The following is a 25,117-nucleotide window of genomic DNA, read 5'->3' as shown; positions in this document are numbered from 1 at the left end:
TTCCAAGAGAATCTTGTTTTAGTTAAAGATATGAGATAACCGATGTGGGAACTGGGTTTGAAAATGAAGATAGAGTAGCAAAAGCTAAGAAAGTTATGCAATGAGGAAGAGGGGAAAATAAGAAATCCTCAGAGGAGGAATTTTATGTATTTTGTCTAAAGCTACTCAAACAGTAATTATTTTTTTTCTAGACTAAACTTTAAATTCTGTATCCATGCACTTGGTTTTATGCTGTTTTTCCACTGCCTGTAGTACAACTGACATCTTGTTTCCCTTTTGGATTTTGCCCTGGACAAAGGGAAGGTAATGATACTGCAGTAGTCTGGTCGTGAGAATGGTGACGAAGTATCAGTACACTTGCTAGCCCAATAGGAAATTATCTGCTCAACATTTGGGGGCCTGCACCAGAGTCCATTGAGGCCAGCAGGAACTTACCCATTGACATCTGTGGGCTTTAGATCAGGTCTGCTTTATTACTTGCAAGTTCAGTATATATGATGAAATATGCCAGGCGGGTGTGCAAAATGAACAGAAACCAAAACTCACTTATATTCTGTTGGTGAAGAAACCTTTCTTGTTGCCTTTCCTTTTTGTGGAAGAACTCTGACCCCTTTACAAGACCTCGTTTTACATTCTCACTCCTTGCATGCAGCTGGTCTCTACAGGTAACAGAAGGCAGAAAACTAGAGTTGTCAGTGCTCTAAGTAACAGTGTTGTCTTTTTATCTGTACTCCTCCTGCATCTTTCCAAATATATTCATTTTGTTAGCCAGTCATACAGAAGGGAGAAAGGAACTGGTTAAAAACAAGCATTGGTGGGTGGGGATGAACGGCTAATAATAAGAGGACATTAAAAAGGAAATTATTTCTGGATGAGCATTATGTTTAATTTGATTTCTCGATCTGATTGGTGTTTTTGCTCTTCAGAAGTGAACATCCACTGGCTCAACTCTATTGCCACTCTATCATGGAGCATCACCATTTTGATCAATGCCTGATGATCCTGAATAGTCCAGTGAGTGCCTCGTTTTTGTGTATGCTGAAAGGAAACCATTCCCGATTTTAATTTTTATTTTTAGCTTTTGGATAAATTCCCGCTCTTATACATTCCTAAAGTGATCTGTATTCCTTTTCGGGTAAAAAAAAACAAATGCAGCAGTTTTGAGATCACAGTTCCATTTCTGAGGGCCACCAAACCTTTCCAACTGTTGCCTGATAAGGGAATTCTTGCTAATATCCTTGAATACCTGCCTCCTTCGACCAAAGGAAACAAAAAGCTTTGTTGCCATTTTCATGACCTCTTATGAACCACCAAACAAACCCAAGTTCTTGCTTTCATTTCAAAAAACATTCCGGCCTACACATACACAGAGCAGTCCTGATGAGACCAAACCAAACACTGCTTGATGTTTACATTCCAAAGTGAAGCCAAACCTAAGCTAAGTAAATATGCAAATAAAGCTACATTCTTCTATTATTAACTAATTCTAAGACCAGTTATTCATCATGCATGATCATTTCAAAGCTGTGTATCTCCAATGTTCGTTTCATATCACAGGTGTGATACTTCTGGCATCCTTTGTATTGCAATGATTCTCTCCTGTTCATACAGGAAAATATGGAAAAATGTGGAGGCAAGTTGCCATGTCACCAACTATATAGTGCTTTGGTTTGACCAGGGGCTGCTGATCTTGTCTTTCTATGTACTAGCTTGTTATTTATGTTGCTTCGTGAAAGGGGAGAGTTTTAATTTATGTGAGCTGTATAGGCAGATAGTGGAACCTGTTACCATTCCTGTGCTTAAGGGAAGGAGGAGGGAAAAGGAAAGAGAAATGCTCTGATACGACTGATGGCAAATTTATTTTTTATGAATGAAAGGGACTTAAAGGCTTTGCTGTTGCTCTGCCTGCAGTTTCATTTTGTAAAAGTCAGTTATGACGCTGTGCTGCACAGCTTTCTTTCTGCCATTACTCAAGAAGACTGGAATTTTTATTTTTAAATTGGGGAATCCTCAAAAGGAAGCAGATAAAAGAATGACAGCAGATACCAATAAGCAACTTGGAATGATTCAGTATCTAAGACAGATTTTAGCAAACTGGTGTGTTGTTGCCTGTTTTACCACTAACACTGATTTATTTTTTGTTGTTGTTTGTTTGTTTTGTAAAGGGAAATCAGATTCTCAGCAGCCTTTCCATTGAGGAATACAAGGCCACACTGAAAATGATAAAACAAGCCATTCTAGCCACAGACCTAGCACTATACATAAAGTAAGTCACAGGCAAGTTTGGCTGTGTAGTCACTGCTTGATATTTGTGTTGTGTCAGCACACTGTAAAATCTTTTAACTTCTTTTAAAGGAGGAGAGGAGAATTTTTTGAACTTCTAAGGAAGAAGCAATTTAATTGGGAAGATCCTATGCAGAAGGAGCTATTTTTGTAAGTAAATGCAGAATGGTTAAAAAGCCAATTAATATTAGGTGCTCAAGTTTCCATGCCATGTTGTTGTGAACTACATTAAAACCAGCAGATCTATGTGCTCTGGGTGTGTACAAACTGGTACAGGTGACACAGGTTGCTCCTTGGGTGTGAATTACCAAGCCTGCAGCCTATAATAATAAATTTTGTTAAGTAGCATGTGGAGTTACAGAAGCATTTCTGTTCTATAGGATTCCTATCTAAGTACCATGTTCTTTTGCTGTGGATACTTCATACTTAATAATTGAATTGTTGAAACCCATAACTAAAGATTCAGGACTGGAAGTTTGTTTTAAACGGATTCCTTACTGGAAGTGGAAATATATATAATATATATATATATATATATTATATATTCATATATATAGTCATATATATTATATATATATAAATAATAGAAAGACACTTTGTAATGCACAGCTAGAGAAAAGCAGGTTTACCTAGGCTGTCTCAGAAAGGAAGACTGTCCTATTTCAAATTCAGTGCCTTTAAAAACCTGTCTCACTTAGTCACATTCATGTCTTTCTCTGTTTCAGTCCTTGACCCTCATACCGTCGATAAAGATAGTAGTCTCTGTTAATGAGAGGAATAAATCATAGAATCACAGAATTATTCCAAGTTGGAAGGGACCCTCAGGGATCATTGAGTCCAACCCCTGGTTCCACACAGGGCCACCTAAAAATCAAACCCTGTGTCTGAGAGCATTGTCCAAAAGCTTCTTGAATTCCGCCAGGCCCAGTGCTGTGCCCACTGCCCTGAACAGACTGTCCCAGCTCCATGCCGTTCCCTTGGGTCCTGTCGCTGTCCCCAGAGAGCAGAGCTCAGCGCCTGCCCCTCCGCTCCCCTTGTGAGGGAGCTTCAGGCCACCATGAGGCTTCCCCTCAGCCTGCTCTGCTCAGGGCTGAACAAACCAAGGGGCCTCAGCTGCTCCTCACACATCTTCCCCTCCAGACCCTTCACCATCTTTGTAGCCCACCTTTGGATGCTTTCTAATAGTTCTATGTCCTTCTTATGTTGTGGTACCCAAAACCACACGCAGTGCTTGAGGTGAGGCCACACCAGCACAGAGCAGAGCAGGACAATCCCTTCCCTCGCCCTGCTAGCAGTGCTAAGCCTGATGCATCCCAGGGTATGGTTGGTCCTTTTGGCTGCCGTGAATAAATGTGCTGTCTGTCCAGTTGCAAAATAGAATGAAACAGTTCATTTGATGTGAATCCACCAAAAGAATTGGTAGAGATTTGCTCATTTCACACAGGTGAAAGGGTCTACCACATCAGCAAGCCTTGGACATCTTTATAACTTTGCTTTAATTTCACTTTTTTTTCTGACTTTGATTTCCTTGAAATTGGATATTCTATTTACTAATCACTTGGCTCGGTGTCTACATAAATTTCACAATATAGTAATTCATAGATTTCTTTTTTTTTTTCTATAGAGCAATGCTGATGACTGCTTGTGATTTATCAGCCATAACCAAACCATGGCCAGTTCAGCAACGGGTATATGCTTAATTTTAAGACTTCCTAAATACAAACTCTGCATGACGTCTTCTGCTTCCTCCATCCAACCCATATTGCAAAGGCAAGGGTGGAACACAGAGCCTTAGGAAGCAGTCCTTCAAAGTGCTAAATGTGGATTGAAGACTTTCTCAGGTCTTTGCAGCAAAATCTGTGCATTTAGCTATGACAGCCTGTTAGTAGGTTAGTCTGAAGGTGAATCGTGGATCTCTGTATTTATGTAACATTTCAGTGTTACTACAAGGTAGTCAACTGATATGACAGTATTCAGTATCAGCTGGCCTTTCTCTATGTGGATTACTCCAGCTGTTACCAGTGGTAAGACACTTTTGTGCCATTTTCTCCAAGTTACTTTGTCAGAGTAATCATCAGAGTAAGTATCAGCACATGCATGTGTTTCTTCTGTGCACAGACCCATGTAAAGAAATCTAAAGGCTAGCTGTTATGTTGAAGATTTTCATTATGGGGAATCCCAATCTGATATATCCTAAGGAGACACAGAAAACTCAGGAAACAGTTTTGATCATAGGTAGCAAGCAAACTTTTATAGCTCTCAATGTATGAAATCTCTTGCAGATTGCTGAGCTTGTAGCTACCGAGTTCTTTGATCAGGGTGATAAAGAGCGGAAGGAACTCAACATAGAACCAACAGTAAGTGGAAGATCATATAGAATCACCTCTCTTTAAATGGCTTCTACAAATAGCACCTCACTTGCCTTTTAAAAGCCACCATTTCTGTCAGTGACCAGAATTTAGGACCAACTCCTTCCCTGTCTTCCTGGCCGTCAGTTTTCTTCTGTGGTTCCCAGACACCAGCACTATGTCATTATCTTTGAGCCAAAAGAACAGATAGCATTATCTCTTCTAAATCAGTATTATTAAATTGTCTAGGAAGTACATTCCTAAATTGGTACGTATTTGCAGCCTGTCCTAAATAAATAAGCTTTTCTATTCCTCTAGTCTGTCAGTCCAAAGACAACCTTCTAAGGCTAGTCATGCAGTCAAATTACCTGCATTATAACAAGTACTGATGCCTTGCTGTGTTGAGCTTGCTGTGTTTTTTAAGGTGCTGCTTTTTAATTTCAGACCCTTTGTTTCTGTTTCATCTTTAAATGCATTTAAACATAGAGCTTATTAAACATAGAGCTTATTTACTTCTTATTTGCAGGATTTAATGAACAGAGAGAAGAAAAACAAAATTCCAAGCATGCAGGTTGGATTCATTGATGCTGTTTGTTTGCAGCTGTATGAGGTATGGTGCCTTAGAACTGGAAATATCTAAAACCAGAACTGCTCAGTGTACCTTCTAATAGTTGCAGATATAAAATTAGAGCCAAATTTGTTGTAGTACCCAAGTTAGAAAGAAAAACAGATTACACACACACACACATACATATATATATATATATAAAATTGACTGCAATATCCAGTTGGAGAAATGATTATTTTAGTATTTACCATTAATGGTATGTTTGGCTGATTAATGTATATTGTTTTATTTTTTTTTAAATCCGGTAGTAATTGCTGTGTTCTGTGAACTGGTATTAGATCCCTGGGTTATATTTTGGATTCTGCCAGTGAGCTGCTGTGATCATTAGGGAAAGACAAAAACATCTAATGCTTTGCTATCTGTGGAAAGAATGGTATGCATGTACTGCACTGTTAAAGAGTGTTGTTTAAAAGTTCTATAGCATTCAGAATTTTTCATGCAAAAGGTGATATATGATACATATAAGAAATTTACCTGAGTTCAAAATTTCCCATCCATTTTTTTCTCTCTCATCACACACAAAAGGAGTGCATGAGAGCATTCATTAAAATGTTTTTCATCCTGGTCACAAACTGCATAAGTAAATACTTGGTCAGATAAAATGTGAAATAAATTATAATTCCTAACTTTTTAAAACCAGTAAAGCACTAGAGTGGAAGCTTGTCCACTGAGACTGTAGCAAGTGTTTTACAGGCAATGAGGTAAAAAAAAGAAAGGTGAGGAACAAATAGTCTAACTCTAATCTTAACCTTCCAATGGGAGGACGAAGGTGATTCAGTTTTTTCCCTTTTACACAGTAAATCCTTCTAAAAAGAATCCACATCCACCAGTTGGAAGAACACAAAGGTAGAGAGGAAGGAGGGAACTACTAGCTGCTGCCCCCTGTATGTTTCTGTGCTGTAAAAACGTTGTCAGGAAAATAAGGCAGCCTTTGCTGGGAAGCCTCAGAAAGCTGTCTCCAGTAGTAGCTAAGCTGCTGAAAGAAGACTAAGTAGCTGAGCAAAGGTACACATTATACAGATAGAAAATTCTTTGAATAGGATATCGGAACAAGTTTGAATGTCCACAGCTCCAGAGACTGTATAACTGTGCTTTATTTGCTGGGGAGAGCTTTACTTTCCCATTTATGAAAAGATCAGAAAACATTCAGTTATTTACTCTGAAGTATGCACTGCATCTCACATCAACAGTTACCAAATAATATTAGTACAAATTATACCTAGGTCTTGTACAGTTCCTGCAAGGAAATGAGGTGTGTGAGTAATTACTAGTGACTTAGTCCCTGCTTTTGTAACTGCAGCTTTGTTGTGCTGCAGTGAAGACAATCTAATTCCTGGTTGGCAGCCAAGAGCACCTACAAATATTAGGAGTCTTCTCCTTTCTCTTCAATTGGGGAAGAAAGAATGAGATGCCATGCATACAGGAGGGGCTATAAGCATGTACATGTTGCCTCTTACAGCTTTCCACTTATCACTCCTATTTTTCATCCTGTCTCAAAGTCTGTCCTGAACAGGAATGACACATAGCAAGCTGGCAGTATCTGGGACTTTATATAGGCTCAGAGTAGCCAGCACGCGTCCAAACTGGAGAGATAAGTGAGCGTGACATATCTGCAAGGGCAGAGAGCACTAAAGAGAATGGGGAGCGTATGAGGAAGTGACATAACCAGTAACAATAATGGTAAATCCAAGAAAAGGGCTACAGTGTGAGCTGACACACTGTTTATTTTAACTGGAGTACAGGTAGGGGATATCACCTGCTTACACAGATTTTAGTTCAATGAGTAATAAATGGTAAAACATAAGCAACTTCTATGTTACTTTGAAAATGAACAAGCACACATTTCACTCTCAAATATTATAATGCTAGAATGGCAGACAAGAAACAGGATTGTAACTACAGTGTTTTCACCAACTGTTTCTTAGCTTTAATCCAGTCAGTAGGAATTTGACAAACAATGCAGAGGTGAGTGTCCAGTGCAGCACTGCAAGTTTGTGACTTACCATGTTATTCAGAGTGGTTCAAATCCCAATGAACTGAAGCTGCGTGGCTTGTTTTAGACAGATAACCAGTGGAGTTATGCCAACTGATCTGCATGTCTTCCCTTTAAGTTCAGGAATCTGAAAAAAACAAATGTATGTTTCACTCTTCATTTTTTAATTGAAAAAATTGTACCATTTAGTAGTTGCTGTTTAGATATGTTCAGATATATAAATCAGGAATACTCAAGAGATACTTGAGAGCCCCATTCTTCTTATAGTGGTGTAAATCAAGAATAATTCTTTTAGGTCTACTGGAACTAATGACGCTGTCTAGAAAACCAAAAGGAGGAACTATGAAGATTTATACAAGTTGATAATTCACTAGAGTACCCATGTGAAATTCTGACTTTTGAAATATATATAGTGACCAGCAGAGGAACTAGGACTTTTCTCTACATACTTAACAGTCCTCATAGTAGTTCTAGAATCAGTGGTCTCACTCTTGCCCATACCTTGTAGTCCAGCACTGTCTGAACTATTAAACTCCCACTCCACGCTTCTGAATAGGGTGACTTCATTCCAGAAGTCAGCAGAACCCTTCATGCAAGGACCAAGCATCACTATCATGTGAGAATATGTATTCATCACTTCCATCAGAAAAACGCAAAAATGCTTATTCTTCTATTTAATTTTCAATTCCGTATTTAAATACCAACCCAGTTTTCCTTCAGTCTGCTATACTGTCACAGCCACATCACGGAAAATACTTGATAGACTTCAGTTGCAGCTGTTTCCCAGAGGCACCAAGTGCCAAATGGAATTTATCTATCAGGTGCTAATTGCCTTGAATTCAAATATTTCAGGGACGACTCCTCTGAATCAGTAGTGATGCCATCAGTGAATATGGTCACAGTGACTATAACTGCTCTGCATCTGATTCTGATTCCCATTCCAAGGTCATTTTTATGATGGCAGCCTTGCAGTATATAGAAAGGGCTGGCTTGCAAACAAAGTCCATCCATGGTACTTCACTAGGAATCCTGGACGGGTCATTTGTGCATAACACAACAAAATTAACATGGTTCCTCCTGCACCTGTGTATCATGTGCTGCACAGACACTGACATTCAGCCCAGTTTGCTGGGTAACTGTATTCATGTTTGAAGTGCAACGGGAAGCCTTCCTTAAATGTCAAAATACAAGTTCAGTTTCAGGTATAAATAGACCTCATATTTCAGTCATTCTGGTTGCTCTAATGGTCAACTTTAAGAACACTTTTGTTGTTGTTAAACTGTTTTACATGTTTTACAATTTATTTCAGGCCCTAACGCATGTATCAGAGGCCTGCTACCCTTTACTGGATGGCTGTAGGAAAAATAGGCAGAAATGGCAATCCTTAGCTGAACAACAAGAGAAGAATCTGATTAATGGAGAAAGCAATCAAGCCAAACGGAACTGAGATGCCGATTTAAAAACCACAAGCTTAAGTTCACATAGAAGACAGTAATAGGGGAGTACTGCATTTTACTAAACACTGTATGGATTTGGATTATGTTTTGCCACTGCTGTATTATTTTTCCACATTTCAAGATATAGCATGACCATGTATATGTCAAGGTTATATAAAGATCATATATTTCTTTTATTACATCTGAGTGAGATCAAAAAAGATCTGCAAAGTTAGCTTATGCTACCCTATTCCACAAGAAGGTACGAGTGCAGTTACTCGACTGTCTCTGAGAGCCTATTACTTTATAGATGTATATAGTTGTTCAGTGATCATGTTGTGGCCAGTATCTTAAAGACTACTGCATTTCGCACCTTTTTTCCTCTTCCAGTTTTGCTGTGTTAGGTTGTAAAAGAAATGAGTGGTCTTGCCTCCTCTCTTCCCAGAGGCTGTGAAGAAAGATTGGGACTAACTCTGGGGAGCTTAATCCAGCATATACTATGCTGACTTCTTTCAGGAGACAGAACTGGGCTTTGAAGTGAAATAGCCCCAGAATTTGTGTACCCAGTAGCTTTTTCATATGTTAAGAATGTCTTAGCAAATGTCTTGCATTTGGATGAATTTTTTAAAACCCTGTGAATTACTAGGCAATGGAGGACTTAGGAGTTATGTGGTACAAGTGTCATAATTATCCATGGATAATGGAAATTGCTTGTTGTTGATTAAATACAACATAACTGACAGGCTGCCTTGGAAGACTGATTCCTATAGAAGTCTGCAGGAAGCGAAAAGAGAAATGGAAGCTAAACAAGATCATTTTTATATGGTTTTAACTTCATTTTGAAGTTGAATTTAACATCATCATAACCAACAAACTAAATCACAGGCAGGAAAAGTGGAAGAGAATGTGACTGCAAGAGATGAAATCCGAATCAGAATGATGCAGGAATGGCATACTGCCAGTGACCATCAAGGACCAGTGCTATTATGAAATGGCTATGACCACTTTGAAGAAAATTTTATGTTAATATCTTTTTAAAATCATTTTTAGCAGCACTAGTTAATGTTATAAATGATCCACCATGTCTTAAAGGAATATGAAAAAAGAATACTGAAAGCAAATATATATCAGAATGCTACAGGGATTTACCAAAAGTAAGAATTAATTAACTTGCACTAGGAAAAGAAGGCATTGATATTTATTCAAATGAAGACGAATCATAAAAATTGTTTTGAACTGATCATTGGGAACCAATTCAAGAAAATATGCATGTAAGACAATCCTAAAAGAGTAGTACAAAGAGAGTACAATTGCTTTGGCTGGGCAGGATTAAGAGACTAATGTCAGCAATCTAAGATTGGTTAGTGGTTAAGTATAACTTCAGCTACATAGAGACAGAAAATATTGATTTATTTATTTTTTTATCTGTAGTAAGGACTCTAGTTAAAATCAAAAAAAGTATAACGTAAAGGTCATACACTTAGTATCATACTTGAAGGACAGGAGTTATTTTGTATCACAGTAATCCAGAAAATTCTTGTTGGAAACTGCAATAAATTTGTCTTCCCCGGAGACTATCAATCTCACCTCTAGTAGCTGGTTAGAAAGACACCGAAAACAACCTCTCTTTATGCATTTAAATAAGCAATACCAGCAGCTAACAAAAAATGAAGCAAGTGCTTCAAAATGTTCCACAAAAAATGTTCCATTTTCAAAAAACGTAGAATAATGTATTCTTACATTTTGCAGCATTTCTGCCAACCTGTATTATTTGGCACTGATTAAATCCCATCTCAAATTTCTCTAATGACTACCAATAACATATTATTGCAGCTGTATTTGAAAACTTTTTTTTTCTACAAAAGTATTTCTCCGATGGGGTTTTTGTTTTCTTTTTTTGGATTTTACAAGAAAGTATGGAATTCAACAGTAATTAAGAATTCTAGAGCTATTGTTATGCTGTGTTCCATATGTGTATTTATATGCATACACAGTACAATATATGTATGTAACAGGTCATAGACATGCTGAAAAATTACAGCATACTGCCCCCTCAGTCTCCCACCTCAAAAGAAATATAATGTTTTTAGGTACTTTTTGATAAATAGGAATCTTGCTTCAGGATTTGCATAGTCCTTGTATATTCTTTTCCTTGAATGTTTGAGATGCTGAACTATAATTATTATGTCAACTGAGGAAATACGTATTTAATATAAATATGAACAAAGTATATGTATATAAAGATGTATTCTTGCTGGTATGGTTGAGACTAGTAATTCATGGTGACAACACAGCAAATCAACTACAGTAGTATTACAGTGTAGTGATGTATCATTTACATTAAGGTTCCAGTATTATATTTCTTTGCTATATTGTGTGTTCAACAAAGCTTTATTATGATATATACTTGTAACTATTACAAAAGAATGCTGGATTCTTACCTTTGACTTGAAAAAAATGCACAAATTGCATTTTTCAAAGGTTCACATAAAATGAACACAGTTATAGAGTATGTGCATATATTTAATTACATATTTGTACACACTTATCCCACAATCTCTTCCACTACAAAGATTGGAACATTCATAGAAATATAGTTCCTAGTAAATAAATCATTTAAATGTCACAATATACCTGTATCTGTATATATTTCTACAAAAACAAACCCTTTAACTACTGGTTATAGAATCTTAAGAGCATAGTTTGCTGTACTTTGTGAAAATTCAGAGAATAATCAAATTGCATATGTAGTGTTTCACTCTGCCTGAAGGCAAAGTCAAAGGGTGCTGGTTTTGTCTCATAGCTTTGTGTGGGCTGTTTGCAGGAAGTTTTATTTTATTTCATAGTGTAGATAGGTGACAATATGGAGGAAAAAAAAAAAAAGCCAGACTGTTTTTTGACTGAAATTCATTGCCTTCAGAATTTAAATCCAGCCATGCCGCTATCATAAATTTCATCATGAATTGTGTATCTGATTATTTTAGTCGGCTTTCAACCGTACTCTGCCCTAACTTACATTGTTTAGCTAAAGAAATCAAGCGGAAGATACAAGCAGAAATGGAGTTCAGCACTTTGTCAGTTCAGTCTTATGTCTGCTAAAGCTGTTGTGAACTTTGTTATTTAAGTCTTCGGGTACAGAATTTGTCCCACTAATTTTTAATCCTAGTCTCAATTAAGACAAGTTATGATCCTACTTGTTCTCAGACATGCACATATATTCTTTTGAAGTCACTCCGCAGTGCAGGTTAATGCTTAAAATACACTTTTCTTTTTTTGTCCCCCTTCTGAAAAAAATACTTGTCATGTGTATTAACATATACAAAATTATTGATTAACCCTAGGTCTTCTAATTAAAAATAACAGTGAGGCTCTTAAGCTGCAGGTAGTACTTCTTTTCCCAGCAGGTTAGCCACACATCCAGTATTACCTGTGGAATATATAGGTTTTCTATTATCCACAAACAGGTTTTTTTTTTTTTTAAAAAAAGAGACAAAAAACAATGTAAATTTGATTTTGGAGATGGAGTTGATTTTCAAGCAGTAGCAGTTTAAATTCAAGAGCAGATCACTCTCAGATCTGTGCAGAATGCAAACGCAAGTGGGCTAGTGATAAAAGTGAATAATCTCTTCCATTGATAACCAGCTGATCTCTCTTTAGAAGAGAGGGCTGAAGCCTGATTTTATGCATCACTTTCTGCCAACTGGGTGCATGTAAAGGTAAGTTTTTGAACTCCAACCCAATGCATTTTATCTGGTAGTGGCATGAACTACCAGTTTCAGAGCAGTCTTATTCTTGCATAAGATTTTTCAGAATTACTGAGTAACTGACTGTGCAACTTATTATACAGAAAGATTATGACAAGTCAGATCTACCCCTTAAAATTAAGGGATGTTCCTGGAGTGAATTGGTTCGTGTCCCTCACAGTTAAGCATGAGAAAATAGCACTGAGTGTTGATGAAAAAAATGCCTCACTCACAGTTAATTCGTACACTTTTAAAGGTTTTACAGAGACCTAAGATTTCAGGTAAATTTTTACATTAGCTTTAGTTAAGAGTCTTGACTCTGCAATGCTGTAGGTTGATCTTCACATCAAATCACACGCACTTTACATTCCACAAGGTTTCAGCTTTATTTCACACTCCCCTGCTCAGCATCTTCAGGGACTTGCACTAATTTGAGAGATAAGCTTGAACATTGGAGCTTGAATAAAAATCCGACTTTGGCCTGAGTATGAGAAATAACGAGGGCTGGACTTTTTGGGTTGGACTTTCACGGGAAGAAGAAACATCACAGAGTCCGGCCTGGTAATTGGTGGTGACACTTGCTAAATACAGCAAATTGTGACTTCAAGATCCTTTATCTTTGTCATTGCTAGATGAATGGAAATTGCATAGGAAAGTTTATTTTCCACATAAAGTTTGTTTCCATAGAGAAACTCATATCTAAGTACCACTGTTTGTAAATGTATATTTATGTGACAATGCTATATAATAGCTAGTTTCCACTAACTTTCACAGCATGAGTTTGTCGTGCCGGGGCCTAAGGTATGCTCAAGTGTCCATTTAAAGTCAATTATGTAATTTCAGTTTACCTCAGTGGGAGTTGGCTTGAGCTCAGTGGGAGACTGGATAGAAGGTGAAGGAATGGGTCAAAGCCACCTTTTCTACCCAATAAAGAGGAACCAAACTCTTACCCTTGGTAACACCTGCCTCACCTGCTCTTTACTGCATTCAGCTATTGCTGCTGATGCCTGAGGTACCTTACAGATGTAACCAAAGTTAGAATTTGAGCCCTCTGTGTATTCACGTGGCAGACACATGCACGTGTCTCTTGAAGAATGTAGTGTGAAATGCACTGTAAATAGTTTTAATATACATTTCTATTATAGTTTAATAAAAATCTTAATCACAGTCACTAGCCACTGAGTTTGTCCACTTGTATTCTTTTATCTTAAAAATATTTGAACAAATATATAGTTTCTGGGCACAGTATTTTTGTACTAGGTTAACTGGGTTACTCTGTATATAATGTTCTGCCTTTAAGTAGTCTTCTGAATGTTATGTGTTCTCGCTCGCTTCTGTCCTGTGACTACTTAGTAAAACTAGTTATATTACTTAAGAGAACCATTAGTCCTTCTTAATTGTACAGCTGATAGCGAATATGAGAGTCACGTTATTTTTGATGGTCAAACTGCTGCTTAGTTTCTTCCTCATTCTTCTCTTTGTACTGTTCTCATGCTTTTTAAAATAAAAAGGACGTCAAATAATTTTTACTGTTTGTTAGCTAGCATTATTGAGGTTAAATTTTCAACACCTCACTGTTGCCTGATTCAAGTCATCACTTCTGCAAATGTATATTTTATTGCATTTTTAATAACTTTTCTAGGGCCTAGAAATTCTGACAAGAACTTCACTATTAATATCAAGATACCTCTAACACAAGCACTACTTGACAGTGGGGTTTCTTTTAACAGCAAAAAATAATTTGCTGTTACTAACCACTAGAGAGCAGTGCAGCTACAATTGCTAGGAGCTGTCAGAAACCAGGTTAGTAGTAGGCAAATAAAACTGTTACACAGATCCATTTTCATCCTTTGTCCCTGGCTGTCAATTCCTAGGTAGCATATAAGAGAGATCGAAATAGTCAACCCAGTGACTTCCAACAAAACTGTGAAAATTTTATTCTTTACACCAAAAGCTGCATCATGTGCAAACTGCTGATCCCAGAAGTAAATCAAGACCGATGGGCTGCTTGGCACTGTTCTTTGGCTATTAGGTTCTCCACAGCAACACTTCTGGCTTGACTTTTTTTTTTAGCTCTAGGCAAAACCAACAAGTATGTACATCCCAGACAAACAACAGGCTCATTCAAAAAGTTATGAAGGGCCAGATTTAGTTCAGTACAAAACCCAAGCACTGTTTGCTCAAACCAACTGCAATTTTGTGAGTGCAACTGAACAACTGCCTGTGTATATCTACATATATCAAGTAACCATTTGCTGCTGGGACTCCAATCTTTCCACCCCAGTCACCAACCTAGGCATGCTCCTGCTTGGTGTTCACTGGCCTGCTGAATGAATTCATTTGGGAGAAATGGCACAGTTTTCAACAGGAATACTGCAACACATTCCTTACCCAACCCAGAAAAGAATATCACCTTGAACTAGGGTATTTTGTTGAAGAGGTGAAAAAGAATATTAGACTTGGTCTTTCACATCTTGCACGGTGATGACCATTTTTAAACAAAGGGAAAAGATGATAGCCCCTTCTTCCACCTTATTTTTAGTAACAGTGGTGACAGCTGTTGCTGACATGCACCAGTAAAGTCTCACTATTTAAGATCTATACAGAGTAGTTCAAATTATGAGTTTGCTGCAGTAGTAAGTTCAGGATCTAAATTTATGGAATCTAGCAGCCATCAAGTTTTTCAGCCCTTCAGAGGAGAGTAGCATTTCTCAGCACTTATGGAGCCATAACTTTAAAACTTGAATTTCAGTTGAAAAATACCACAAGTTACAAACACAGTAATTTTTCACTTCAGTATACTCAATTCAGATTTTTTTTGCAATATTTGGCTGCGTGTATTTCCCCCAGTATTTCCAACACTCTATTTTACTTAACATGGAAATTTATTTTTACTTTTCCTGAGAGATTAAATTGTTCTTCAGACAGCTGTATTATTTTCTGTTCTGAATTTGTACTGTCAAATAAAAATAAAATCCACTTTCCTGATGAAATATGAGGCTAAACGATTCAGCCTGCTATTGTCCTCCCAACAGTTCATAATGGCTGATAAATAGCTCTGTATTTTACATAGCTTTCTTTTCTTTAACATCATCAAAGATCTTTAACAAACACTGGGAGTAAAACACACGGTTAAATCATTCCACTAAGTTACACATGATTAGTTCACATACAAGCATTTTTTTTTTGAGCTTTTTTTTTTTTTTGTAGTAGTAGTAGTAGTTGATCAAGTCACTGGCATATTATTTTATGACATAAATGGCTTTTTAATGTAAGGGAAGTTCAGTTCACAGATAAGTAGAGAGGTTAATTTGATCAAAGTCACACAAAATCTATTTCTTAGCTGGACGGAATTAAGATTTGGGTCCCAGTTCTGCTTTTACATAAGACATGAAGAAAAGAATGTTTTGTGTTGAAGACATCTTTCCCTTTCATTACACAAATGCTTAATTACCTGAGCTGTGTAGGGTGCTCCCTTGCTATTATGCTGAGCTCAGAAAAAATCCTTATTTTACAGATTGAGATTAGATCCGAGTCACTAATCCAGATAATCACAATAATCTTTTGTGGAGTTTGGAGCTGTATCATAGTCAAGAGAAAAAGTGTACAATCAGCAAACAGCTATGTTGAAATGAACCAAAAGGCCAGTTCAGATTTTGGAGAAACTGAAAAGATAGGTGCAGATTGTCAACACAGTACACTGTTAGCTCATTAACTACTTCCCCAAATTTGGCTGCTACTAAGCATCTACCTGGAAAATACAGGATAAGAGTACTAAGATACATGTTTAAATCAAGCCTGACTCAAAGCCCTACAGGTCTACTGACATCAGTCTGTATGTGACAAGTGCCAAATGGCACTAATACTCAGAGATTTGTGTAACGTTTACTGGAGAAGCACGCTGTTATTTATATTGGCAATAGCTCAATATCGCTTCCTCTTCATTATGACTAGGCCAGATTCTACTGTTCTAGGTAATCCTAGGACACATTTTAGGGTACACTAGTAGATGAAGGAAATAACAGAGTTAGTATTTCTTTAAGAAAACCTTGCATTTTGCTTCTAGATTATTTTTTTTTAACCTCGAGCTTATTGTGAAGAAGCCTTTGCACTTCAGATCTCTCCAGTAGTCAACTCTCAAAAACATGCAGCGCTTCATGGAACAGAGCCATTACACACAAATTATAAAGGAGCATATACAGACACTTAGGAGTAAGTTTTAAGATCCACAGCCCACTATTAAATAATCAGACAGATGCATTCTATGCTCCGTGGAAATTTCTAAGTAATCTTCGAACGGTGAAGTTTCATGTTGAACAGGTTGCACAATCAGCAGTATCCAGATACTGCTTGAAACATTTGGGACCGGCCCTGTTTAGCATCTTCGCTGGTGACGCAGACAGTAGGATCGAGTGCACCCTCAGCAAGTTTGCCGATGACACCAAGCTGAGTGCTGTGGCTGACATGCAGGAGGGCAGGGTTGTCATCCAGAGGGACCTGGCAGGTGGGCCTGTGCAAACTTCATGAGGTTCAACGCCAAGGGCAAGGCCCGGCAGCTGGGCTGGGGCAATCCCAAGCATAAATACAGGCTGGGTCGAGAACGGATTGAGAGCAGCCCTGAGGAGAAGGACCTGGGGGTGTTGGTGGATGAGAAGCTCAACATGAACGGGCAAGGTGCACTTGCAGCCCTGAAAACCAACCGTATCCTGGGCTGCATCAAAAGCAGTTTGGATAGCAGGGCAAGGGAGGTGATTCTCTGCCTCTGCTTTGCTCTCGTGAGGCCCCACCTGGCCTCAGGATGATCAAAGGGCTGGAACACCTCTCCTGTGAAGACAGGCTGAGAGAGCTGGGGTTGTTCAGCCTGGAGAAGAGAAGGCTCTGGGGAAACCTTACAGCGGCCTTCCAGTACCTACAGGGGCCTACTGGAAAGCTGGGGAGGGACTCTGTCAGGGAGTGTAGGGGTAGGACAAGGGGGAATGGCTTTAAACTACAGGAGGGTAGGTTTAGATTAGATATAAGGAAGAAATTATTTACTATGAGGGTGGTGAGGCACTGGCACAGGTTGCCCAGAAAAGCTGTGGATGTCCCATTCCTGGAGGTGTTCAAGGCCAGGCTGGACGAAGCCTTGGCCAACCTTATCTAGTGGGTGGCATCCCTTGCCCATGGCAGGGGGGTTGGACTAGATGATCTTTAAGGTCCCTTCCAACCCAAACCATTCTGTGACTCTACAAAACAAACAAACCAAAAGCCTACAACAACAACAAAACCAAACCAAAACAAAAACAAACTTAGCAAATGGGCAGGTGGAATCGGACAAAAGCTAGTTTGAGTATGATCTAATCCTGCTGCAGCACAACATCCAGTTACAATACATACTTGGAAATCGTTTATGGAAGAGATGGCATTAGTCAAGCTACATTGAACTCCTTATTGCTAAGCCACCCATAAGTTATCCTAAGGTTGGCTTTATTGACATAGAATTATGTTTACTATAGCCATATAAATATAAGTATTGTGGTTTAAATTCTCAGTCAAACTTCGTGACAAGCGATCTAGATGCAATTAAATGACGTCAATGCCCAGCTATCCTTGCTATCCATTCACAGACATTTAGAAGATTCCTGTAATAGAAAACATGCAGAAACACTGCCAAATCAGTTCCCAATTACCTGACAGACATCAGTTCATCTGCATCATTTTAACAGGTATGAACAGACTCATATCTTTCTTAATATATATATATAACAACATTATATATAATAATATTTATAAAAGTATATTACTTTTACGCTGGCCCCAAGCCAGTACCACTCTGTGGTAAAGCAGAGTTTTATTGTCCTTGCTAATTTTAGGCTGAACAACTTTAAGACAAGCCACTAAACAATAAATGGGATAGAGGAATGCAACCCACTGCAAAAGCATTTTTGCCACCCTGATCTTTGGAATCGCATTCTGAATTATCTTCATAATACAGCTTGATGTGTTTATCAGAGACGGGCATGATGAGATTGGCAAAGCAGTATAAGTTAATCATTGATTTCCATCCACCTCATTTAAAGATCAAACTTCAAAGTTAAGTTTGCCTTTTTCTAGTGTCCTACAGTTGGCAAACTGACTAAAGCCACAAATACAAGAATCCACACCTTTAGCTTTCAAGACTTTCATGCAACCAGCAATACTAAACAGATTTTTCAATGCAGCATCTAAACAAAAACTGTAGTTTTGAAATCTGCACAAGGAAAAGCTAGAAGAAGGGGAAAAAAAAAAGGGGGATAGTGAGATATTCCAACATTAAAAAAAAAATCTACAAAAACAATCTTAGTTATAATTTTAGAAGAGAAAAGAAAGCTTTTGCAGGAACTCAACTCTGAAATGTACATAGCGTCATTCTTTTACATATAAGAAATCTGAAGTCAGATTGTAGCGTGTTAATAGTCCTAAGTAACTCATAAAGTGTGAGTTAAATCTCATAAAAATGCAGCTGCTGGTTCTGACACTGACATTCCACCACACCTCGGGAAGAACAGCTCCTTGTGCCATCAGTGCACACCAGCGGAGGGACCCCATATACTCATAAATATCAACCACCTGTGAGGTTCTTGCTTAACTAACACAGCCGTGGGGCTGATCTGAAGAGGATCCTAAGGATTCATACTCAGTGAAAAGAAACGCTAAGGAAGGGAAAATGGGGAAGAAATGAAGCAACAGGCTGTTAACGGAAAATTCAGGACCAACCAATTGCTGCTCCTATGGTGAAAAGGTTTAGAGCTGGCTGCTTAGCCTGACTTCTGAGGGAGGCCACAGAATCACAAGTGGGGAGAGGCAAACTGTGAGATAACTGACAGGAAAAGCACATCTGGGAGAAGTTCCTGCTAGTTTAGGATTCACTCCAGAAGACCCGCTCTCTTTTTCAAGGTTCAAGAGAATTGCTGGACTAAGTTGGATGCAGAAATTCATACCTAATTTGTGGAACATCACTACTCTGAGTTTTGTTTTCAGAGCTTAAGAAGATGGTTTAAATGAGAAGAGCAATCAGCAATGATAATTTTGTTTAAATACATAGAAGATTACTTCAGATATTTTAACATTTCTTAAATGAAATTAATCACCAGGTTCTTGGAGAGAATACAGAACCCACCTAAAAGTTAGAAAAGCTCTCTTGAAGTGCTCAATAAGCAGTAGTTTCCTATTTGTTAGATTTCATATGGACCTGAAACAATGTGAATTAGAGACCTGTTGCCATTATTTAAATCATAGAATCATACAATCATTAAGGTTGGAAAAGACCTTCAAGATCATCTGGTCCAACCATCACCCTACTACCAATCTCATCACTAAACCATGTCCCTAAGCACTTAATAAAGTACTTTGAAAGTATCTATCTTTAAAAAAAAAAAAATCCCAAAAAGTATTTCAATCTTTTCATATAAAAAATGCTCTATGCTATACATATGCACAAAAATTATATATACATACTCTTCTACATTGAACTGCTGCACAGCCTCAGTTATTTACTGGATTCAAGACAAGTGACTACACCACTGACAGAAAGAACATTTCTGCAAAGACTATAAAAAAGGGAGACTGTAAATCTGGTGAACTATAACCTGACATCATATTTTTGTTTACGCCTATGTACTACATAAATAATATAGATAGACAATGATAACTACAAAGGTCAAGAGATACTCCAATGCAATAAAAAAGAAGAAATAATCCAACTTAAAAACAGACACTCATCTTGGCCATTTTTGGAGCTGGCTGAAGAGTAAGATGGGTGTCCATGAGTAGCACAGCACTGGGCACAGGCTGTGATATTCTTTGAGACATCAAGTTGGGTTTTAGCAGGGTGCTAATACAACTACACATCTCCAACCTTAGAACTGGTTGATTTTTACCCAGTTCCAATCTCCAGACTAGCAGGTGTATATTTCCCTAAGTCAAATGACAGGATTATAAGAAGAAGGAAAGGGAGAGAAGAGGTAGCTGTTACAGGAAGAATGGCAGACTCTGCTTCTCCTTAGTCTTAGAGAGAATAAAAAGGCATTTATAAGATGAAAGACTGTGGCTACAAGGGATGGGAACTACAGTAGCTGGAACAGAGGAAGATGAGCGGACAAGCTGCAGCCTGAAGAGGACCCATGTCCACCACCCCAATCCTTGCCACTTGTGGGTAAACCTTCTCATGCAGAAAAGGGGTATGTCTGGGGGTTTCTGCTCTCCCCCAGATGCAGAACCCCTGGGGGTACAGCAACCTCCCAGGAACCATGCATTTGGCATATGACATTAGCATTGGTTTCAAAATGAAGCTGACTGGAGGGAAAAAACACAGTGTTCTGGTAACTAGCAAGTATCACTGGGTTGCACCTCAGTAAAACCTCTTGCTGCAGTCTGGAATCCACAGGTGGACAAGATTATGATAACATGGGGCTGTTAAAATTCATTAAGCAGAGCACAACCCCATCACCTGTGTGCTAAGCAAAATTCAGTTCAGCATTCAGGATTTACGTTTTGAAGCTAATAGACAGTAAAGCTAATGCCATCCATAAGAACAGCGTAATTATAATCCTAAATTTGCCACAGACAGATTTGGTACAGGCAAACTTGCTCAGTTTTAAGAAGAGCTATTGTGTGGGGAAGAAGCAGCTAGGTAAGGGTAGGCTCAAGTTCAGCATTATTCCTAAACAGACAAAACCTGGGACCTATGGAAATCAACCACATCAGGTATATTCACTTTGTGGCATCTTTTTCTGTTGTAGGAATGGGTAAAACACATAGCATTCACTGAGCATGTTATAATATAGACAATCTTTAGAAACTGCTCAGAATTTAAACTGAGTGAGCACATGAATACAGAATATCATCACAATTTTCATAGCTCAGCACTAGACAAGAAGAAAGTGAATAGTTTTCTGAAACTGCAGACACTCAGTAAATTCTCCACCCAATGTTTATTATGTAGAGTAGAACAGACTTCTGCCAATAGACAAGGTAAAGATTTGTGTTTGGTTTGTTGGGTAAACAGAGTTTCTCCAGCTGTATAGAGACTCTCCCTCAAGCGTGATGTTCTATACACCAGAGAGAGAAAATGTCAGTAAACTTTCTTAGCCTAATCATTACTTTCACTAGATAAACAATTTTTACTACAAGTCAAATAAGATGAAAAAAAAATGAATGGATTAATGATTGTTTATAAAGAAGTATAATAAAGATATTACCATCATTTTGGGCAATAAGGGAGAGATTCAGCAAGCAGTCTGGTCACGATTTGAAAATTTGATTAAACTACAGTAAACCTCTCCCTGACAAGATCAGCGCAACAGTTGAGCTTTAGCCAGCCACATCATCATGTAAATTGCTTTCATGATAAGCCAGTTTATAAATTCTCTTTGCAAAGCTCGGCTACTTCACGGAAGTCCTCCTACAGACAGAAAGATGGCATTTAATGGTGCTTGGAAAATAGACAGAAATGAAAATTATGAAAAATTCATGGAGACCATGGGTAAGCCTTACTTTTCCAATGCCTTCTAAATGCTTGATATTGCTATGGCTGACTCCAAACTCAAGCTTTCGGTGCACTACCTTCTGGCTAACTTGTCTTTTGCTGTTTGCTACTCTGTCCTAGTACACTGTCCTGCATTTATTTCCAAAAGATTCTATAGAGAGGGGAAAAGATTCTACAGAGAGGTAGAAAAAGATTCTGATTTTAATTACATTATCTTAAACAATCCAGCTAATTCCAGTAGAGTTATTTCAGCAGAACAATCTCTAGGACTTCTAAGATTACATTCGTGAAAAATGCTCAGAGAATTTGAATGATAAACTCTAAACAGAATTCTATACCAGGAATATTATTTTGATAACATAAAACTGGTTTAAAAATTAGGGAGGAAGGAAACCATTTATCTTCAATTTTACAGAACACGCATGATTCAAGTCATTTTAACATGTGGATGCTTACTTTAAGCTTGTACAAATTGCCTGTAATATGGATATAAACAACTATTCCAGTTGGCTAGTGGTTTGTATTATATCTGTACTACTGAACACTGCCTCAGTAAAAGGTGGAGAAGAATAAAAATCTGGGTCAGAATGCTGGGCTAAGCTCAGCTGACCACATAAATGTCACGACAAAGATACAAATATGATGTTCTCTTTTGTGTTTTTTTTTTTCCTGATTTATGTTAATTGATTTTTCCAGGTGTTAACATTATGAAAAGGAAGTTAGGAGCCCATGATAATCTGAAGATCACTATTCAACAAGATGGAAACAAATTTCTTGTCAAAGAATCAAGCAACTTCCGTACCATTGATATTGAATTCACTCTGGGAGTCAGCTTTGAATACAGTCTGGCAGATGGGACTGAACTTACTGTAAGATACTTTTTATATGATTATATATTTATTATATAGTAACAACTTTCTGAAGTACAATTTCAGGATTAATGACCTGTTTTCCTAGGTTCTAATTTAAATTTGACTTTTAAAGTCTGACTGTCCAGGAATGCCTGCAGCACATATACAAGATCACAAGTTAGTCTTAACTATTAATGGCTTAACACTGTAACAGGAAGCTCAGTGTTCTGTACAGTGCCCCAAAAGTAGAGTATCCAGCAATCTTCACATGCAGGAACCCAGGCACGTGCAATTTCGTATTTTATAATACTCAAGTACACCACCTAGAGTGTAGTGAGGGTATTGTAAGAAATTAACTATACAGAGAAAAGGTAAAATCAACTGAGCACTAAAAAAATTTAGTTTGACAAATAGGGAATTAAATAAACTATTAGTTTTATTAATATTTCATTTTTATAGCCTGTCCAACTATGTCATAAAAACTTGATTATACTGTTTTAATCTCTGCTCACCTTAAAGCACTCCTGCAGTCTTTAAATCAAATCAGATATCAGATATATATAAATCAAATCAAAATAAACACAGAATGCTGTGTTTATTGTAATATATATATATATTTCCCATCATAGGGTTCTTGGAATATGGAAGGAAACAAACTTGTAGGAACATTTACAAGAAAAGATAATGGAAAGGCACTCACAGCATACAGAGAAATCGTCGGTGATGAGCTCGTTCAGGTGAGTTAAGCAGTCACTTATGTGCAACTTAAACACATAACAACCTGAAAATAAGCTCATGTTCAGAGCTGTTTCGACAGTAGAAAGTATTTTCTTCAAGCCAAGTAACCTAATTTATCTTCAGTTAAAATCCTCAAGTCTATATTAAAATTTAAAACTATAAAATAAAACTTTAAAATACGTGTTTTTTTTCCTACCCATGTAAACTGTATCTTATCAACACATTCTGACATCTCTGAATACAAGCTATATATAGAAGGTACATACATACTACATATATAGCGTACATAGTATATATACGGTATATATATAAGTATACATATACCTACTTTAGTGTGAGGGCCCTTTTCTGACTTCTAAAAGCGTTACTGCAGGAGCTCATACAGGATAATGTACTCAAGTGCCTGATAAATGCCCTTTTCAAACGACGGAAGGGGAAGCTCGAGACAAATGGGAAATGCCTCACTGATCTGCAGTAAAGCCAGAGACTGAAGTGAATCACAATGTTTCAGGATCCCTTCCACTAGCTGGACACAAACTTCTTAAAAATAAATAACCAGGTGTGAGATCTGAGATCAAAATCATACAGTCTAACCTTTCACATTTCTAAAAAAAAAAAAAAAAAAAAAGGCACTTGTTTAGAAATTTTATTGGGAATACAGCTCTTCAACACCTTGGTGTTTTTTTGTTTGTTTGTTTTGTTTTGTTTTAAGCCTCCAAAAATTGTTCAAATGTTTGCATGGGGAATTTATGGCTATTGTCAATAGGCTGCTTTCCTTACGTTCCTTTCCTCAGAGCCCTTACGAGGTCCTGTAGGCCCCACAATTAATTAAACTGCCTTTGCTGTTTCTCAATAGAATCTGTGAAATGAGATTTTATGAAAGCAGTCACTGATTTTTCTTCTTAATTTCTGAACAGACCTATGTGTATGAAGGAGTTGAAGCCAAGAGATTCTTCAAAAAGTGCTAAATTCTTCACCCAGAACAGCACTAGAACTGAAATCCAATGATAAAAGGCCATTTTTCTACATATACCCTGTTGTTTTTCCTTTTATCCCCTCACAGCACCTAAAAAGTTGTGATCACTTACTGCTACTGAAAACGTTTGTTTACATTTAGTGTTTTGCCTTGAATAAACAAAATTCTATTACAATTTGAAACAAATGCTAAAGTGTTATTTGTATGAAGTCCTACCTGACTGTAAAAGGCTGGCAAAATTATGTTCTATAATCAGAACCTAAATATTTTTGCACTGGTTTTTAAATGGTGACTTAGTTTCCTTACCATTATATTTATATTGATTAAAGGTTTCTCTGTGTACTGAGAATTGTGTAATAAGGATGGTAAAACTTACAAGAAACCTGGGAACCCCCAAGTCTCGAAAAATCTTATATGTAAATATAAATGCACAATAAATAAAAATATGGTCAGATAACACCTCTCACTTTGATGGTTCAAATGATATCTCTGATGCCTTGCTGATATCAATAGGAGTAATATCAAGCACTTGCTGATGATATACAGATATCTCACATAAAGCAGTTTCACTATATTTGTTTTTTAAAGTGTGGACATGCTTTTAAAACATACAGAT

General features: G+C 37.5%; 2 protein-coding genes and 1 long non-coding RNA gene across 11 annotated transcripts in view; 2 read left to right on the top strand and 1 right to left on the bottom strand.

The window, feature by feature from the left end:
- PDE5A (phosphodiesterase 5A) overlaps positions 1–13,954 on the top strand; it is a 136,268-nt gene extending 122,314 nt beyond the window's left edge. For all 9 annotated transcript variants that reach the window (XM_048074554.2, XM_048074559.2, XM_048074558.2 and 6 more), the window contains 7 exons: positions 927–1,014; positions 2,166–2,266; positions 2,356–2,433; positions 3,908–3,971; positions 4,566–4,640; positions 5,158–5,241; positions 8,562–13,954. In XM_048074554.2, the coding sequence (XP_047930511.2) occupies positions 927–1,014; positions 2,166–2,266; positions 2,356–2,433; positions 3,908–3,971; positions 4,566–4,640; positions 5,158–5,241; positions 8,562–8,699 (628 nt within the window). In that variant the 3' untranslated portion in view covers positions 8,700–13,954. The remainder of the gene's footprint in view (positions 1–926; positions 1,015–2,165; positions 2,267–2,355; positions 2,434–3,907; positions 3,972–4,565; positions 4,641–5,157; positions 5,242–8,561) is intronic.
- LOC136790809 (uncharacterized) overlaps positions 1–25,117 on the bottom strand; it is a 115,758-nt gene that overhangs the window by 89,655 nt on the left and 986 nt on the right. The window contains exon 2 of the long non-coding RNA XR_010831435.1: positions 7,263–7,379. This is a non-coding gene — a long non-coding RNA (uncharacterized lncRNA). The remainder of the gene's footprint in view (positions 1–7,262; positions 7,380–25,117) is intronic.
- FABP2 (fatty acid binding protein 2) lies at positions 21,813–24,960 on the top strand. Its single transcript, XM_013185328.3, has 4 exons — positions 21,813–21,933; positions 22,633–22,805; positions 23,417–23,524; positions 24,443–24,960. The coding sequence occupies exons 1-4, from the start codon at positions 21,867–21,869 to the stop codon at positions 24,491–24,493; spliced, it is 399 nt and encodes a 132-aa protein (XP_013040782.1). The 5' UTR covers positions 21,813–21,866; the 3' UTR covers positions 24,494–24,960.

This window comes from Anser cygnoides, chromosome 4 (genome assembly GCF_040182565.1).
Source record: "Anser cygnoides isolate HZ-2024a breed goose chromosome 4, Taihu_goose_T2T_genome, whole genome shotgun sequence".
Lineage (NCBI taxonomy): Eukaryota > Metazoa > Chordata > Aves > Anseriformes > Anatidae > Anser > Anser cygnoides.
This window is presented reverse-complemented; position numbering and strand designations above follow the sequence as displayed.

What these genes read in the sequence shown, in the direction of transcription:
- FABP2 (XM_013185328.3), top strand. Translation starts at nt 21,867, where the DNA reads ATGGCATTTAATGGTGCTTGGAAAATAGACAGAAATGAAAATTATGAA. An exon ending in AAAATTCATGGAGACCATGG is followed by an intron (nt 21,934 to 22,632) that starts GTAAGCCTTACT and finishes TGATTTTTCCAG; the next exon opens with GTGTTAACATTATGAAAAGG. An exon ending in CAGATGGGACTGAACTTACT is followed by an intron (nt 22,806 to 23,416) that starts GTAAGATACTTT and finishes TTCCCATCATAG; the next exon opens with GGTTCTTGGAATATGGAAGG.